The following is a 19,649-nucleotide window of genomic DNA, read 5'->3' as shown; positions in this document are numbered from 1 at the left end:
GTTAGTAAAGGTGCATATAACTGGAAAAATATGTCTATATGTGATGTTATACATATGGTTCACAATGACAAAATAAATCCATGTCTTTAGCATCGCTCTCCTGTTGTGGCACTGTAAAACAGCACATATACATTATGAGTTCTGACTGTATGGTGAGATCATACTCTGTGGAAAAAGATAAATTACTGGCCCTAATGTCTCAGCCACCAGAAAACAGCCACATACCTGGCAGTGTCTTTCAGGTAGTCACTCAGGTGGAAACTGTATTCTAATCATACAACTATTATAACTTTGTGGACATCACCTTGCTAAGTGTCTAAGTTCAACAGTTTGGTATTATACAACGCTGAGAACTTCTCCTCAGATACTGCCTAACTACAATTATGTACGGATGTATCCATGTGTGTCTACACTCTGAAGATGAGAAAGGTATGGAGACCCCCAAGCACATGCTAACTGTCAGAGCCATATCCACACGGGACGGTGTCAGTCTGAATGCCAGTTCATACCACTTACTACTGGACAAAATTACCTAGGCGCAGCTGGATATCTGTCACAAAACCTTAGAGCAGCCCTGAGCTTCTGCTAATCTCATGGGAAAAGCTGTCCAAGTTCACATGCTCTTGAGCTGCCTATGGCTTTGCTCAGCACAGTTCTCAGATGATGTGGACTCATGCTGACATCAGCCACCAGACCTGTGCTGCTTCTCCTCCAAGCAGGCCGGGGGACGAAGCTTCAAGCAGAGGTGCAGGCAGGACTACACTTTCTGATCAGGTGGGGTTTGTCTTAACTGCCCAATGGCCCAGTCAGGTGGGAACTGGGATGTTTGTTTTTGGATCTCTACTCAGCCCAGTTTGGTTGACTTGAACTTTTCCCTTCCTGATCTTTTCATAGCTCTGCTCCCATTTTCCCTCTTTTTCCATACCTGAATTCAAACCCCTACCTTTCAAGATTCACATACATCACTACTTTTCTTTTTAAATATGTTTAAGACACATTCAGAATGTATTTATTTCCCCTTCCTCTCCCTGATGGAAGCAGTTTACAGTCACATGCCTCTGGCCTCTTCCTTTTCCCCAAGACCTCTGCGAGGTATCAGATTCAAGCTGACAATGGCTGGGTGGAGGTCAGGTGTGCAGGGATGTCTTGTCCCCTGAAGCCAATCAACTCTTCTGAGTATTAGCTGGCTAGAAACCCTCTCGGGTAGTCTGTCTGTGCATACACAAAGCTGCTTGGCTCCTGAAGAAAAGCAATGTTTCCAGCCTGGCAGTCAAACTTGTTCTTAAATGAGATGATGGAGGGAGGTACTGAGAGGCGACAAGTGGCTAGAACCACCTGTGAATTATCAGATCCCTGGTTCCTGGTTCATCACTGTACCTATGTACCCTCAAACAGTCAACCACAAGAACTGTTGTTTTTTTTGTGGGGGTTATTTCTCTGGAACCGAAATATCCAAGTTTGGATGCTAAATCCTAATCTGCACTCTGACTAAATATGTGGATAGTACAGTATTTAGAAGAGTAGACTGTTGGGTGGTCTCAACATACATGACATTTCCTTTGAATTTAGCATGTAACTTCTAGAGGATTTTTTTTCTGAGGGCAGAGAGCAGGTTTATCTTCTTCTCTGTGCTGATTTCTTTTTAACTTAGCTCTCTGAGATTCCCGGAAGTATACACTTTCCAAAAAGGCCTAAAAAGACATTTATCATATGTCAAGAGATGGAGAAACAGCCTCATTGCTGTCCAGTCCATGTTTCTCATCCATAACACAGCAGCATCCAGCAAAGCTACAGTGGACACGAAACATAGCAATTGTGGCTTGGGTTTTGTTTGTTCGGTGTGGATTTTTTTGGGTTTGTTTCTGGAAGGAAATCAGTACAGATGGGGGAAAATACAGAGAGGGATAAAACTCCATGGTTACTGATCTTTCCTATTCTTTGGAAATAAAATATAGCCCTGCATTGCTATGCTTTTCAGTTGTCATCTGGTAGGTGGAGATTTAATTTCTCTTCACTTCTATTAAGTTTAGGGCTTTTTTTCCCCCTTACTCAGCTATTGTTATTGTCAGCTTCTTATGAAAGCAGTGAATTAAAAAATCTCATCTCCATTTCATGGCTGTCTGTGAAGCTAGAAATGTTTTTAGAGCACAACCAGCAGCTTGAAGATGCAACTTGTTGAGATAAAGTATCCTCTTTCTGCTCTTAGATGATCTTTAGCACATAACAGTGCATTTCACTAATTTAGATTAGGGTATTAAGTTTTTCATGTACCAATACACACAAAAAACCAGCATGCTGACTTTAAACATAGGCCCTATACCATCCACTGGATTAATGACAAGGAAAGGTCAAAAGGTTTGGAGCTTCTCTTTCTCTGGCTATTATCCCTGCTCTTTTGAACACTAAATAGGATATTTTTGCTTTTTCTAATTTTGGTGAGAATTTACAGCAATGTTTGCTCTGTAACTCTAGGAGTCAGTCAAATAGGTCCGTGAGTGGATGGCATGTCTGATCCGTTTAAAAGTATGGGAGGGATTTTCTTTTCAAAATGAATTCATTCCTGAAAACAGAGTGTCTTGGACAGGCCTGTGGACTTGCATTCATCTGGGAATAAATACAGTAATTCTTTGGTATTCATCCACCACCTATTCTGCAACCTAACCATACAGCAGCTACTGATCTGCTGAGTCCATTGGAGAACACCCTGACCCGTTTCCTGGCAGATCTCCAGGAGGTGACTGTGTGGCTTTTTGATCTGAGTTTCCAGCCATTGGTTGTAACCAGAAGGAACACTGAAGGAGCAGATTATCAAAACTTAAGGAGAACACTCTCTATGAGGGAACACAGTTCAAGACATCAGGAAGCTTCACAAAATCATTTCTGTTCACCAGAATTCAGAATGAAGAAAAGCAGTGAAAAAAAATCTGATGAGGATAATACATAGTATTTTGGCAAGAACAGAAGAAATATTTCCATTTTCTCATGTACATTTTGTTTACTATATCATGAGGAGTCTGACATAAAAAAAAAAAAAAAAAAGAAATTTTGACTACCTCATAAAGCTACAAAAAGTCCAAAATATTTTTTGTAAATATTTCAGAACAAATCAGATTTTGTTCTGATTTTGAATAAGCCCAAAGTTTAAAGTTCTGAAATCTTTCATTGGAGAGAATTTCTTTCCTCTGCAGAGCTCTAGTTTTGCAGCACGACAAGCATTAATATTAATTTTTCCCCTGATGTTTCTAATTTAAATGGAAAAATATAAAGCTGTAAACATTTCTCTGTGTATTTCAGGCAGTTTCAGAAGAATTAAATCAGGAATGAATCTCTTGCTTTACTTGCTCTCACACACATACACAAAGCATTCTTTAATTTAAACATTTCCCTACAGCATCAGTATATTTTCTGAAATTCTCTGTTTTCTCAGTCATGTGATACTTCTAAGTTTGATGGTGGGAGGCATAGGAATAATAGTTTGAAGCTGCTCTAAATCAAGGTGAAAAAGGAGGCCACCACTTTGTACAGAATAAGGCTTTTATAATTCAGTCTGCTAACTCAAGAGCACTCGTTGGCACACAGCAGGCAGAAGCACTATTACCACCAGTGCTTGCAGATTAATACTTCCAGTCATCAGCTGAAACTCAAAACAACCACTGCTCTCCAAAGCAACCGTTAATCACCTGAGAAGAGATTTTTTATGCTAAAGGAAATTTAGCAAGTCCTTTTTTTTTTTTTTTTTTTTTTTTTTATCTTTCAAGCATTTAAATTCCAAGGGCTTTAGTCTGGAATATACTCTACTATACTAGAGTAAGCTCCTAATCAGTCCTATGTACTGGTTTGTGACATGATGCTCTGATGTTTGCAAATGCCTCGCACGGGAAATTTATTCTTATGCTGCTATCTGGATGACATCAAGCTGATTGTGCAGCAGGACTGATTTCATTTTGCAGGAAAGGTGAGTGGTCGTGCCACCTGTCTGGGTAACCCATCATTTGGCTGCCGCTGACCCCTCTCGGGATGCACAGAGCTGGATGGAGTGGCTTCCTTGCTAGGACCTTCCTGCCTTGGCTGAGCCCATCTGCACCTACCTGCTGGCTGAAGCACTCTGCTAGCTGCTAATACACAAAAAGTGGTCAACGAGGCAAAAAAAAAGCTTGGCCTCTGTGTCTTTGAAGGCTGGAGTGAGAAACTTTGGTTTTTTTCCTCTGTTGACTCAAAACCATCAATACAACTTCACTAAATCAGCTACACAAGGCTTGCAGGAAACCTCAAAATGTCTATGGAAATACTTAACTTACAAGTAGAATATTGTATTACAAAAACAAATAAGATAAATAGTACATGCACAGGAGAATTTTTTTTTTTTTTTTAAAAAAAGGCAGGAAAAGAAGCATAATAAAAAAAAAGCCTGCCTGCTTATCATTGAACGCATAAGATTTTAAGTGATTTATCCGATCACTTATTGATGAGCACTTAATTTTTATGTGAAGTTCAAACAGCAGCACTGCCAGCAAAGGTCGATGGGATGCTGCTACTTGTTTTTCAGTGTCCACTGCATCTGGTAAGACCACTCAGGAGCGATGTAAACAGGACACCAATAGTTGATTTTTTCTATGAGTATATCCTCTTAGTGTTGTTTCTTCACACCAGACCCAGCTGTGGATCCCTGAGTGTCTTCCTCCTCAAAAAGCATGATGAGGTAGGTACAAAGCCCTGGTTTGAAAGGGGGACCTCTGTCCTGCTCACCACAGCCAGTTGTCACAGTTTACCCGAGTGCATAGTCAGCCCAAGATTTTTTTTTTAATTGTTCAGCTTCTGTTCTGAGATTCAGAAACTGGAGGCTGCCTCTGTGCAGGCTATCATGTACCTGGTGAGATTGTAGCTCCTCCTTTTAGGGGACAAGACTCCATGTAACAACTGGTTTACAGAAAAGACTGAGATGGTGTAACTCCCAATATTCCTTTTTGATGTACTGAAGGGCAGCAGAGAACTCCTTCCCCAAACTCTGGAAAATGGGTTTTGCTAACACTTTATAGGCCATACTGCACTAATGAAAGTCAGAGGAACTATGAAAAACTGTGAAAGCTGAATCCTTTTGGTTAAATTTCACCCTCATATTTGCTCCTTTCCCAATTCTGAAAAAGCCAATGATTGATACAAAGCAAAAAAAAAGAGTGCCTAGCTCAAGAAATGCCCCCAGTTTTGCAAACCACACAAATCCTTATTGAACGGAGCCTGGAGTAACTGGAAATTAAATTACTGAACATACCTGGCTTAGTCTGAGAGATAGCGTTTTCATGTTTAATGCGTTCGTGCTCTGCAAATAAGAAGAACCCCTATGTTAGAGGACTTGCTAATTTTTAGGAGATTTTAAAAATAAAAAATTCTCTTTATGATTTTAAAAGATGACTTTGCATTACATATTCACACTAGACTTGAGAAAAATTTTTTGATAACTATCTTTCTTTAGAAAAGGTATTTAATTATTTTTTTCCTAAAAATAAAAACAATGCCAAAGAAAAATAAATTTTTACTTTTTAATGTGGTTTAAGAAATCACAAAATTCCTTTCTCTGTTTTTCAGAAATATCATAGAATTTCTAAAGTTGTGAAATGCTTCCACTACTAATTTTGATTGCTATCACCTATATTCTATATAGAAAATCTCTGCCTGATCATAGAATCATAGAATCATTAAGGTTGGAAAAGACCCTTAAGATCATCGAGTCCAACCATTAACCTATCATTGCAAAGTCCACCACTAAACCATGTCCTCGAGCACCACGTCTACCCATCTTTTAAATACCTCCAGGAAATGGATGTTTAATATAGAAATCATGAAAGTATTTTATTACAACAGAACTAGGGTTGTCTCATATAGAATGGGAAATAAAAGTCCAGTATATTGCATAAAGAAAAAACAGCTTTCCATATTTCTCTGTTAGGCTGGATCCCATAGATATATTGTGAGACAGTAACAATAATAAATATTATACTGTATTAAAATACAAGCTGTATGCAATTTTATGCTATTTAAAAACAGTGTGATATCCAAACCCCAACATTATGAGACAGAAAAAAGCAAGCTATGGAATTTCAGGGGAACGTCAAAAATATGTTTCATTCTGATTTATAGAAGCTGTGTCTAAACTGTGTAGCAGGTGAGGGCTGCAACATACCAAGAGATAAATCTCTCTATTGCCTGGATCAAGCCCTAGCCAGAGAATTGCAATGGCCCTTCCTCATCTGTGTCTCCCTTGATTTTTTCCAGTGAGAAGCTGCCATGGAGGCACAGGGCAAAGGTGGGTCTTACCCCAGCCTGAATTGGAAAACAGTTTTCATGCACACTGGGACCTGTGAAACACACTTGGTCCTGCATTTACAGAGTCATTGAAAAACATTTTGATAAGTCAAAATTTCCTGTGAGCTTGTGTTGATGAATCTCATCTTAACCTGCTAAAACTTTGGCAACATAAAGCAATACCTTCCTCCTAGAAGCTGAAGTAACAATATTTATTAACTTGATACTTACTGTGTTCATGAGGTTTCTCTGGGGTAGCTAGAATTAAACAAAAAAAAGGTGTGTTTTAATATTTTTGTGACTAATGCATTTATTCATGACATTTATAGACAGGTAAAATAAATGTTCAGTGAAACCTATATTAAAATGTGCAACAGTTAGCATTGCTTTACCTATGCTATCCACCCCAACTGGGACACTTAGTTGAGGAACACAGGCATCCTAAATTCCTCATTTAGCCAATGTTTGATATAAATACCCCTGGAAGGTTCTGTGCCTCCTTGGCAGGCTGAGTCACTCTCACTAAATGGTGACCACATATCAAACCTAGGGCAACTACATTGCTAAGTGAGGTGCTCAGTTCAGTGCCCACTAAGAGACAGGGCAAGTTCAGACCATGAGGTGTCCAATACCAGACAAAGCCAGACAAATAATTTTAGGTTGAGTGAGGAAATGACACCTAGGGCAGTCTAAACGTAAGAGCAAAAGTCCCTGAGTATTGCACCTGCTCTAGTTAGGTCAATGAATTTCAGATGGATTCAGTGATACTCCAAGGAGCAGAAGGACATATTTGAAAACATAATTAATGTAATTAAGGCACATCTAAACAAAAGGACTCAGCATTTCAGTGCTGCAGCTCCTAAACTTTGCACTATTTCATTTGCCACTTTTTTTCCAGAAAAAAACAGATGAGGCAAAACTGAAAACTGAGCTAATACTTTCCATGAACGTTAAGAGAACATTTCTCAGGTAAAGCGAGAGCTCAGGGAGCTATACCCAATGCCACTATTGGTGCTACAGAAGGAAATGAAATGCCAAGGCCTAGCCTACCAGCTGGATTTTTCTTCTTGACTTTTGCGAGGCAGCTGTTGTTTTTAAGAGAATAAAGGCTCTACCACCTGCATGTAGCAGTCTGCTGTGTGTGAAAGAGTGTAATCCCACAGAGAGATGCAGCAGTGCTGGGAATGAGCTGCCTTTGCAGGCCCAGCACCACAAGCAATAATTCTGCTGCTGTGAGCTCCCAGGCTGTGATTCACTGAGCTTCCAAGCTCCCACTCGGGGCAAAAAGTAAGTAACTGCTGTGCAAGCGGTTTTTTGTTTTGCTTGTTTTCCCTGCAGTATAAAATCGCTCCCATTTCATATCTAGTCTCTATTTAATCCAAGTTGTTGCTGTGCATTTAAGGAGACAGCAACTGGAGATGGTGTGAAGAGCAAAGTAAAAGTAACAGAACGTTTATGGGGGTAATAGAGACTAAAGATACAAATTAAGTGTATATTCTTGCTCCTAAGCGAGGAATCAGAAATAAGAAACAGCAGAAAAAAAGGGATCCTACAACAAAGCTGTATTTGTTATCTTTTTGTGTGTAAGAAAACCTTCTTGTAAATTTAGGCTCAATTTTTTTGCCTGAACACACCAAAACCCACAAAAAATAGTTCTTTAAACATCATAAGCTTAGGTAAATTCTATTGTAATTGAGTGTCCATGAAATATGTCTGAAATTTGTAGAGGAAATTAATGTTGTATTGTGTCAAAAGACTTAGTGAGATAAGCTCATCTAGCTATGAATTTCAATTTGCAAAAGAAAATTCATGGCAAATATTAAAAAAAATTCTGAACTTCAGGGGCTGATATAGTGACTTACGTAACTATCACAGAATATTGTGTCACATAACGCTTCTGGTAACCACCAACAATGATCAGAGCTAGGCCATATATGAACAGTATTAATTTAAAGACTCTTTACTGACACTGCTTAAAGAATTTTACAAAGAAGCTTTTGTTATTGCATCCTTATCTCAGATCTGCAATTTGTTTTAAAACACTAAAATCAAAACAAAACCATTACACCTTAAATTTCTAGTGAAGCCAGTGCAGTTATTGCCCTTTTTCTGCAGGTGAATATGAGTCACGGAGAATGTTTAAAGCAATAGGAACTCAGCCCAGGTCTGATCCCTCGAGTTTAGGAAAGTATCTGTGCTGCCTTTGTCCATATTTTCTGTGGAGGTATTAATTAGCCAAACTCATACAGTCTCAGTATCCAGCCAGAGCTTGAACACGGAGATTATTGATATCAGAGCTTTGCATAAAAGCCCAGCATTCTTTTTTTCTGGCATAACACTCAGAGATATTTCTACCGCGTATTTTGATGAAATAATGAAGATCTTCTAAAGTTAAAAGTTTTTACAGGACGTGTTGGCTATTCTAAAACGTATCTATATTTTGTTGGAAAAAAAAACAAAGTGAAATTTTGAGATGGTCTTTAGGCCATAAAGATAAACATTTATGTTTTGCTAAATCTGCTAACTATGATTTCAGTCTATTCAATATAAATCCTGTCCTTCTTATGTGCCATATGATCTCATCAAAGATATAATTCAAATGACTTATACAGTAAGCAGAAAGCCAAAAAATGAAATCCCAAGACCCTTAGATTCATTTTTACAGTATCACAATTGTCCATAACACAGATACCCTGATTTTTAGTCTACTTAGTGAAAACGGGAAGAAGATAAAAGCTAAATGTCAATGACCTAGTCAGACTTTCCAGAATATTTAATGATTTATTATATGGTATGTAACCTAAAGGGTGAGAAATAAAAGGCTGTATTCCGCTGCTCTCACTCATTTCACGTAGTATCTTGCACTGAAAGTATAGTATCTTGCACTGAAAGTAAAGCAGCTCTATTCAAATTTTGTGTTTAAATAATATTTCTTTATACAGTGCCTAGATAAGCTGTGAAACTCCATGCTGCAAAGTGTGTGGATGCTGAAAATTTTCATGATTTCAAAAAGTGACTGGGCAAATTAGAGAAAAATCTACCAAGTGCTCTTAAACATGAAGATACGGTTTCTGGCTTAGGAAGTTGCTGAGCAGAGATCGCGGGAGGTCACAAGGCGATGTCTGTGTGGCTGTTTTATTCCTGTACTCTTCCCTAGGCGTTTGCTGGTTTGGCCATTGGTGGAGAGCGGGTGTTCGGTTAGATGAACTCTTGGTCTCACTCCAAACAACTGTTCTGATGTTATTAACTAACAGAGTTACCTGTTGGGTAAATAACTGCTTGCTGTTCACAATGTTAGAAAATTCAGTCCTAAGTAAGTATTTTATCTTCATTTGTTTAACACTTAAACTATGTTAGAGGAGGAAAAGGGTCAGATTCAGATCTAATGAAAACAGATAGATCTTTGATGAAATACTTGAAGCTACATAAGATCTGAATTGGATCAATGAAATTCTCTGGTTCTACCCTCAGCAAAAATGTTTTTGAAATTTCTTTTGTGTCATTCTAAATTAAACTTGGTAACCGGGCTTGGTAGTTATCTTGCTGTTTTTCACATTCACTTCAAATTTTCTTTGACTCTTCCCTGCTATTCTGAATGCCAGAAGGGTATTAATTATATACGGCATATTTTTGTAAATTAGCTTCTGATATGGGTTCAGAAAAGAACTCCTCTGGTTTACTGAACCATAAATTTGTGAGGCTAAAAGCAGAACGTGCTTTTTTATTATAACATGTCTATTTTCCATCTGGATAACAGTCATTTGCTGTTCAGACAGCAAATATATTTGTGAGCGTGCACACTCTGTAAGAAAAGAATATGTAGTGCAGGAAATGAAAGCAATGCCAGAACTATTTGTTTTAGTGAAGCATATCAAAATAATAATACATGTTGTAGCTGAGAAAATTATTTCTGATTGGATAGTTACATGTGTATTATAAATAAGAAAGTTACTTTCCATTAGGCTAAGCAAGAGCCTAGTTCATCTCTCATTAAAGAGAGCACAAAGACTCTTTAACAGGATTTGGACTGGGCATTAGACAAACGCACCCATGACGTTAATCTGTAACAACATCACAGGCCAAAAGAGGAATCAAGATCAACAGCAGTCTTTTAATCTAATTCTCAAGACTTGTGCCTTAACCTTTCAGTTTATACATCATGACAAAGGATAAATCTTTGATTTCCTTATTCAAGCTAATTAAGTCCATTCTCCCTGAAAATGAACTCCAGACAAACCAACAATTTGCCCCTTAGACAAACTAAGGGATAATCCTCCTTCAAAATTCAGTAGGAATACTGTAGTCTGCAAGAACTTAAGATGCCACATCATTCTGCCTAATTATCAATGTGCTTTTAATTTAAGGTTGACTAAAACAGTTTTGTTCTAGTCAGTGAAAGGTTTTTCAGACTGTGGAGCAACTGTGTTATCAAAAAGTCAATCAGAATAAAACATATTCTGTACATTGAGCCAGTTCAGAATGTCTCAGACGATAACTTAAAAAAAAAAAGGGGGATTATTAGGATTTATCACTCTGTTCAAGAGCAGCTCCCTGTCTTTGTGAAGTTATTGTGTGCACTCTGTCATTCAAAGAAGAAGTCAAATGTTCCCACAAGTTTTCTAGATCAGCCGACCTGATCCCTCATATCTGCCTGTGTCCCCCTCGAGTCCTGCTGGCTGGCTGAGCAGCTGGCAGACTGATTGTGCAGGAAAAAAACAGTCTAATGAGCATATGCCTAAAAAAATGGTTCCTCGCAAAGATTAGCTGCAGCAAGCTTCCTATAATGAGAATGGCTTGCGCTCACCCTGACCCCTGCTCTGTGTGAGAAAATTGCCTTGACAGCGTATGGCCAATAGTTACCCTATGGATGGGTCAAAGTAAAGAACGCAAGAAGAGTGTGGTGGTGGTGGTGGCACAAATAGAGGGAGCTGGTGTATGATTATTTTAACGTGCATGCTGTGCAAGCCTTGTCCTTATAGAATCTCTTAATTCCCTACAGTGTCCATTTTACATTTCTGGTTTACTTTAAACCTAGCATTTCCCAGGATATTTGCCCAGATTCCTACACATTAAGGAAGTATTATCCCACATTAACATGACAGGTATGAAATACTAAGCAATTTATCTAAGGCTATCTGGGAGGTTTGCAGGGAAGCAGAGAACTTGAGCTTCCAGCTAGCACTTTCACTCTTATTCATTATCAGGGAGTGCTTGTCTGGGTCTGTGCAGCACCACACGCTTTCTTGGACCACTGTTTCAGCAGGACTCTTGTGACTAATGATGACAACTGCGTAAATGGTTAAGGCAAACCCTCCTAAAATGCCATGGTTTGCCATCATAATTAATAATTAAAAATTAAGCACTGATATTAGAGCCTGTAGGGTATTCCTTTGCAATAGACTGATCTTTCTATTGCTGCTTTCCACCAAAAAAGCTGGCAGGCTGCTTTCACAGTTCCTTTCGTTTTATTTCTGTTACCAGAGCAGCCTGGTCCAAGATATCTGCCTTCATACAGTTATCGCGTATGTCTTTACTGTTTGGTTTGCCTTATACCTTGGGGCTGCATAGTGAAGATTGAGCTGACTCTTGGTTTTGGGGGATTTTGCTGTTGTTGCCTAGAACAACTTGTTTTTTAAGACTTATTTTTAAATGGCAATTCGAGTACTTTATATAACTGGGAAAAATAAAAAGTAGTTCAGAAAGAGGAGGGAAGGGAGAAACTTTAGCATGGGGTAAATATAGTAGAAGTAGCAAAGAAGTACAGACATTTCCAACATTTTTTAACCATTTTTAATGAGAGGAATTGCTTCAACTTGAATCTGAGATGCATGCCTGCAGGGAACATCAGTAATGATCCCAATCTTTCTCTGTTTCCCAGTTTGTCAGCTAAACAATAGAAATGAACTGGGAAATGCAAGTCTTGTTGAAACAGCAATCTTGTATGATAGCACTGAAAGTTAATGTCTTTAAAGTACTATAAGTCTTAAAATCCCAGAAGGACAAATCTTCCATCGACGGAGCTGGAAAGAATAAAATTTCAGTCAAATGTAGATGAAGTACATGTGCTGCATTAATGCATTTCATCTTTAGGCACGTGTGGTGAAAGACCTGAAGAGCTTCCTCTCAATATCATCCTCAGCTTCTGACGTTTTCATGTGCTCTTCCCTGAAATTATGGGATGGGAACACACAGATAAGGGAGAAAATACTTAACAAGCTTTCACTTTTAGTAATATCAGTTTTACATTCGCATATAGTTAAGGCAAAACATAGCCAAGCTCAGGCCACGCTTTATTGCAACACAAATTATTGACTCATAAAGGGTAACTGAGTGAAATTGGGCAGACTGAGGTATGTAGGATGTTAGACTGATGACATTTTTTCTGAATATTGACTTTAGTTTATGCAAAAATAGTGTTTTTCACGATTCTGTATAAACAGTTGGAGCCAAAAGGAGCACCTCTTGCAGATGTTAATATTCATTAATATTTGAATCTTCAGTTTATTTCGTAATGCCTGTTATTTGTGAAAGGTGTCAAACTAACACCCTGTGTCCAGATTTGATGCAAATACTTTGAATATGAACTTCTTTGTTGAGCTCCTTCTTAACTATGACTGGGTTTGTAAAAGTATAATCATGGCTGAATATATATTTACATATGTTATTAAATAAATGTAAAATAGTCATCATTAAGAATAAGATGACCTCATGAAAATCTAGAAAAGAAGAATTTTGGAGAAGTGATTAGTTAATATTAGGAGTGGAGAACAATAAAAATAATTTACTTTTGAAAAGATGGATTTTTCCCAGTGTGCTACCCAAATTAATACGGTGATTAAAGCAGAGGGCTAATGACTAGCTTCTAGAGGCAGAACATCCTGAGCCATCTTCGTTCCTCGTGAAATGTTGCTGATCACTGTTTTTGCTTTAATTACAACTTTGTAAGAGCACATTTCTGAAAATGATGTCTGCATAGATAAAAAAGCAAATGAAGATTACCAGTAGAAGAACTGTTAATTCTGGAATTGCATCTGAATAGAATACCTCTGAGCATTCATTTGCAGACATCTTTGCGCAGAGAAATAAAGTAATAGTTTATCCCATAAGGAAGTTTTCAGCCAATTAGCCATGTGTTATATGGATATCCAGGTGTTTAAGCATATTATGCTGATTGACAGGTGAGAGTGTTGCTGATATGATGCCAAAATACATGTATTACACCCAACTTGTAGTAACAACACAGGCCACCAATTACTCAGATCACTCTTTCTTCAGAAATCACAGCTGTTTCATAACCATTAAAATACTAGTTTAACTGCCTCCATTTATTGGTAGCAGGGGCTGAATAAATTACTGTTGTACTTTAAGGCAAGTAAGAATGATTAACACAAGTTGTAATCATAACTGCAATTGAAATGCTATGCCAGATCTATCCATATGAATTGTTTTGCAGGTTTGTTGTTATGTAAGACATACAAAAAAGTATAATCTCAATTTTACCTTGAATGGATTACAAAGGTGTAACCAATGACAAGGTTTAGATTAATCCTGTTGAGAATAAAATTGTGGGTATTTTTAAAAAACATTGATGCAAGTTAGCATCATTAGTTTTACATGTCTTAACTATAAGTACACTGAAAACGAGGTGCTAGGGAGCTAAACATGGAGTTTACAGCTTAAGGTTAAGAATTCCAGATTAAATATTTGCATTAGCCCCTCCATCTAAGTACAGTGAGAATGGATATTCAATCAGCTATTAAGATCTATAAATGACTGCCTGCTTTTTCTCACCTTTCTTCTCTTTCGATGTCAGATTCTTAAAAAAGAAAAATTAATTAACGGTTTAGGGAGGGTTGTTAAAATAATTAACAGTAAACTATCCTGACGTTCATTGCAGTTCATTTTCTGTTTTTGTTACTAACCCTAAACTATGTTCCTTGTTATAGTCAAGTCAAAAGTATAGGTATCTCCAGGGGGCAATTCTTTGCATTCTGGTAGATATGTAAGACAAACAGATGAAACACTCTCTGTAGATGCTTATTTCTCTCCATTAACTCTAAAGTGAGACTAGGGTGAAGAACTTCAATGTAGATGACTAACTTCAGACATCTAAATTTGTATGAGTTAAAGTTTCTTGATGATTAAGGTAATCTGAGGATCTAAAAAAAATCAGAATTTATGAGTTCAGTGAAAAGTGTTGAGCCCACTGCACTCACCATTCCTTTGCCTACTTTCTACTTATATTGAATGGGTACTCTGGAGAGTGTTTTCTGGTCATGTCTTATCCTAACTGAAATATCTGCAACATGGAAAGTGCATGAACCTGGTCCCTCAAGATCTGGCCATCACTTAACAGACATTGTACAAATCATTAAGTCTCACATAACTCTGCAAAATGGACATAAATTATTTATAACCCTCAAGATAGTTGAGACAAGGTAAACAGAGATCAAGCAAATTTCAGCTAGCTGATGTAGACTTTTCAAAGCATTTTCTGTATTTCATGCAAATTCTTCATTCATCACTATTCCTTGAAAATGACAGGGTTTTGTTGCTTCAGCATGGGAAGTCAAAGCTCACCAATGTATGGCCATTCATCTATTAAATGAAAAATATCTTTAGGCAGGGGTGGATTTACATTGAAGAATACCTTGTCTGTATCTTAAGACTCCTGTAAAGTGTTCTTCGGTAAAACTGCGTTATTTAGTTCTTAATCTGATTCAGGAAGGCAATGTTAACCACCGGCTCAAAGATCCTTTGGGCTCCATCTTGTGGCTAATTCAATGACTGTTACCTCTTGAAGGAGATGCCTACCTTCAACGACTGTCAAAATAGCACTGCCAGTTTAAACAGCATAGTAGCACGTGACTGTTTTTATTATTTTCTCATACATAATACTGAATTTTTGACACTACTTTAAGAAAAGCTTTTAAAAGTACTTCTACTTTTTTTTTTTTTTTCCTCTGTTTAGGAATACACATTCTGTTAGGGGGCTGTGTAATACACTTTGGAGTGATAGAATTAGATAGTCCACTTTCTTATCCTTTGAGGCATGTTAGAAAACTACATAATGAAGGTGTGGCTCATGTTGCACCAGTGGCGTTTGCAGCTGAGCAGAAATGCCACGCTCTGTCACCATTTGCTTTATGAATAAGAAGGCTGCCTTCCAGTTTTTCTGGTCAAGTCCAAAGCTAAACAGTTCTGAAATGCACTACTGCCTATTCTTTTTCAGTTTGGAAAACATCTTGATTTTTATATACATTGAAAAGGGATACCACTGTGCCTTGGCCAGTTTATACCACACTCTGTGTGCAGAGCAGTGGTTTCCAAGTGATGGATAGGGTACCATTACCAGGAGTAATTGAAAGGAATTGTCCTTTACTGGATTGGCAAAAATATGTAGTTTGGAGCTGGAATGTACATGCCTTGCCCATTTTCTGTAGTTGTTTGATATTAGCTGCACTCAGACTATATGCAGTTTTTTACACCATGATGTGTTTATTGGGAAAAGGTCAAAATGTGATCCTGTGTACTCTCCTGTCAATTTATTATTGATTCAACTTGTCAGATGAATGTGTTTTTTGGCTTTCTAAAAACTATTAAATGAATTTAAGAGCAAGCTGCCAGAGTGATAATGCTGAAAATCAGAACGGGAGTCATGTTATCGACAGGTAACTAGCTTCTTCATCTCACTAGCTTACAAGTACTCATAACTTCTAACTGTAGGCAGTCTATTTAGGAGATGTGACTCCCAGAAGACAACTACCCTGAATTAGATGTGCACTCTAACTTGCTCTCAGAAGCAAGACAGAGCTCTCTTGCTCTCTCTTGTTCATTATCTGTAGGGAGCCTGGAGAAACCAACTTCCTGACAATGCAGGTTTGAGATTCACTTTAAACAATGAGATGGTTCTTCTTACACACATGCATGTACATGTGTAACCCACAGGGATTATGCGATGGTTAAATCCTGTTTGCATTCACTAGAATCACAGAAGTAATGAATCTTCGGGCAAGCTTTCCTGAGACTGACCTGGAGAAAGCTTGTTAAGGTTGTTTGCTTGACATCCCTGTCTCAGTCCATGCCCTCTTTAGTAAGAAATCAATAAAGTATGGGAGCTATGAACTGAAATGAGAAATTCCATTTTATGCAGAACTAGGAAACCTTAAAATTGTCTTTAATCTGGCTCCATTTCACACAAAGCAGTTTTTGAACTCTTGTAATTATGAAATATTTTTGAAATATAATAATACTGTTTTGATTTTAAAATATTAACATTTCTTTCCTTTAAAAAGGGCACTTAAAACAGAAAAAATGCTGAAATATTTTGGTGTTACAGCTCTTATTGTTTTCTGGAGGTGCCCTGAAGCTGATGGGCTTTATCTCACATCACCAATACGTAGGTCTATTGTAATTCACTTGAATTCCTGCTTGCAGTGCTTTGAATTATGAGCAAGCGTTAAAAATTTTCATGTACTGGCAGCCAGATTTGCTCTGGGGGATTTTAGGAAGTGTCTTCCTCATGCAAAGGGTTGCTACCTCTTGCCCTTTAGGAACTGACAATTTTTTACACATTTCTATGACAGATCCTCTATCCCACACGCGTTGAAAGAAGGCATAACATGATGCTGGAAGCTGACTATTTTCTAGGACTTCGGTCACAAAGTCTTAGAGAGCTAACCTTTCAAATAGAAATGGTTAATGCATAAATTTCATGCATAAATTGTGCCTTAAGCTTCCTGTTAGTATCACTCATATTTGGAGAAATCAGTGAAATACGTAAGCTTTCTCCATCTTAATTTTGTTCTTTTCTGTCTCTTTCAAATTCCTTCATGTCTGATTTATGCTATGCACAGAATGTAGCATCGATAGAAAGTGTCATTCCATCTTCTTCTCTTCTCTTTTTATGATGGCTTGTCACTCTGTATTGCTCATTATTCTTGTTTTTCTAGATGAGGGGTGTGTATTTGAATAAGACAGAATAATTGGAGAAAGCTTCGTATACAGTGCGTACGTACTGCATGATTCGCATGAGAAATGATAAAGTGGTATTTGAATGGTGCATGCTACTACCACAATGTATTTTGGATAATGAGCCAGTCAATTTAGAGCACTGCCTGGCTACTTCTATTATTTTTGCAGCTGGGCAAAAAATACTGTCTTCTTAAGCAAAACCAGCAAACATTGCCCCTTTTTATTGCGAGTCAGAGGAATACACATGCAGCCTGGAGCAATTTTTGATGATGACAGAATAAGCAGAAATAAATAAAACCTGTTGATTTTGGGATTTGGCTAGTAACATGCAATATTTTCTGTGTGGGGACTGCAGAGAGTATGAAGCTAGATGAGAAAGCTAACGCATAGTGTATTAATTTTTGGGAAGAGGCCTTGTTACTTCTCTCCAGTTGTCCAGTTTAGTACTTATCTATTGAGGACAATAACATTGCTGAACAAGTATTCCTTAGTTGCTGGACTACCATGTTTTTCACTACAATCACTGCCTTCCTTGCTGACAATGTTGATTATGATCTCAGAAAACCAGAGGGAGGTTTAGTCCAAAATGAAATAAAATTATGATATCAGAAGAATGACCAAAGCTGACTTTCAGTTTGCACCTCCATGTTTCTTTGAAGTAGGTTGGTGGTAATCAGCAGGACGAGGTATACTCTGCCTTAAGCCAGCTGCTTGAAAGTATTCTACCTATACTTGTTGGCAAAATCCTTTCTACAAATTAAAAAATCACAGGAAATTATTTTTTAGCAGAAAATATATAACAAAGAAAATGAAACAGAAAAATTGATCCAACTTCAAAGAATGTTCATTAAAAATGCATTTTTTAATCAGTTTTGTGGAGAAGATTATGGTTAAGGAGAAAAAAATCCTAACCCATGAAAAATGAACCAAGGTCAAGCAGTAGGTTTCAAACAAATTCCCTGGACTCGTAACAACAACAACAAAAAAATTAACGCCCCCATCAGTAAACTTCAGAAACGGAGAGCCATTTTTTTTCTCACTTACTCAATGCTACATCTCAAATAATCCTCTGAAATCTATGGAAAAGTTCTGGAAATGTTCCCAGTTTAGTGAGCAAGATATGGCTTTTAAACCAAATAATCAATAAAGTTGAATAGATTAAAGAAAAATATCACCTTAGTGCTAATATTTCATTATTTTGGCAGTTGAAATAAAATCGTCAAATTGCAAAAAAAGTTTCAACTCGGCAAATCTTATTCTGAAAGACAACACTATAAATAGATATTTAGGGTCTGATAAATACTGTATATTTATCTTCAAACATTTTGAGTAATGTTTTAGGTTCTGATTCAGGGCAAATTTTTCTACTAATCTGTTAAAATACCAAAGAATGACTTCAGCAAAGCTTACATTCCTGCTACATACATATCTGAAAAGAGGAAATTAAATGTCCCTAGGAAAGCACCTTCTGCAAAGAACAAACAGCCAGGTCAGCATGCACGGTGCACTGCAAGTTTTGTTCTCTTTGACAAATCCTAACACGGTAACAAAAGCCTTTCATTTTCTTCCCAGTCAGAACGATGAAGTGTCTGATACTGGGCTGTGTTGGCCTGTGGTAAAAAGGAGCTAACAATACTGGAAATGACAACTATGTTATCACAGTAGGAGTAGATAAAGCCGGCTGATGGTAGCACATGAGGTGGTGTATGTCATCACAATTGTACCACTGAATGAAAGAAACATTTCTCACAGCAGTCACAGCCTGAAAGACACTTCAGTCAAGGGAAAATAATTGATTTACCTTTCTTTTCCCCCTCCTTTTTCACCGCAGCTGAAATGGAAACAAAAATACTGTATTTTCACAACCAAAGTTAGCAATATGTAATATCAGTAAAAATAATTCAAACACCTATATATGAGCCTTTTGTGTACATATCTCAAACCATACATATAGTATGCAATATAGGAATAGATTTCTTTGCCATACAAAGAAACTGATAATCAGAAAGATAAAGTATTTCCTCACAGACACCCAGCTCTGCTATTGATGAGAGCAAATTCCAGCCTTCTAGGTTCTCACACCTAACTTTAGTCACAAAGTCATCATTCCTCCCGGACATGAATACTGGGAGACAGAAGCACAGAGTGAATATTTCAAAACCAGCAATGAAGAGGGATAGATTGGAAAGGGAAGGCATGAAGGGTTAAGGGGAGGCTAGAGGAAGGTTATGAAATACCATCTGTTTTAGAGAAATATGTGCTTTTCTGCTATTAAGGCTTGCAGTGGTAAACAAATGCATAAAATAAGAAGTAAAAAAGCACCTGAAGTCATGTTCATGTTTCTAAGCCTCTGCCTAACATGGGTAATTAGAAGA

The 19,649-nt window shown here is 37.6% G+C and overlaps 1 protein-coding gene across 6 annotated transcripts in view; it reads right to left on the bottom strand.

The window, feature by feature from the left end:
* Positions 1–19,649, bottom strand: part of TRDN (triadin) — a 232,158-nt gene that overhangs the window by 32,281 nt on the left and 180,228 nt on the right. For all 6 annotated transcript variants that reach the window (XM_082307271.1, XM_082307272.1, XM_082307270.1 and 3 more), the window contains 3 exons: positions 19,076–19,105; positions 6,532–6,558; positions 5,270–5,317 (listed from right to left, as the gene is read on the bottom strand). In XM_082307271.1, the coding sequence (XP_082163397.1) occupies positions 5,270–5,317; positions 6,532–6,558; positions 19,076–19,105 (105 nt within the window). The remainder of the gene's footprint in view (positions 1–5,269; positions 5,318–6,531; positions 6,559–19,075; positions 19,106–19,649) is intronic.

The sequence above is a fragment of the Platalea leucorodia genome (genome assembly GCF_965183815.1).
Source record: "Platalea leucorodia genome assembly, chromosome: 3".
Classification (NCBI taxonomy): domain Eukaryota; kingdom Metazoa; phylum Chordata; class Aves; order Pelecaniformes; family Threskiornithidae; genus Platalea; species Platalea leucorodia.
This window is presented reverse-complemented; position numbering and strand designations above follow the sequence as displayed.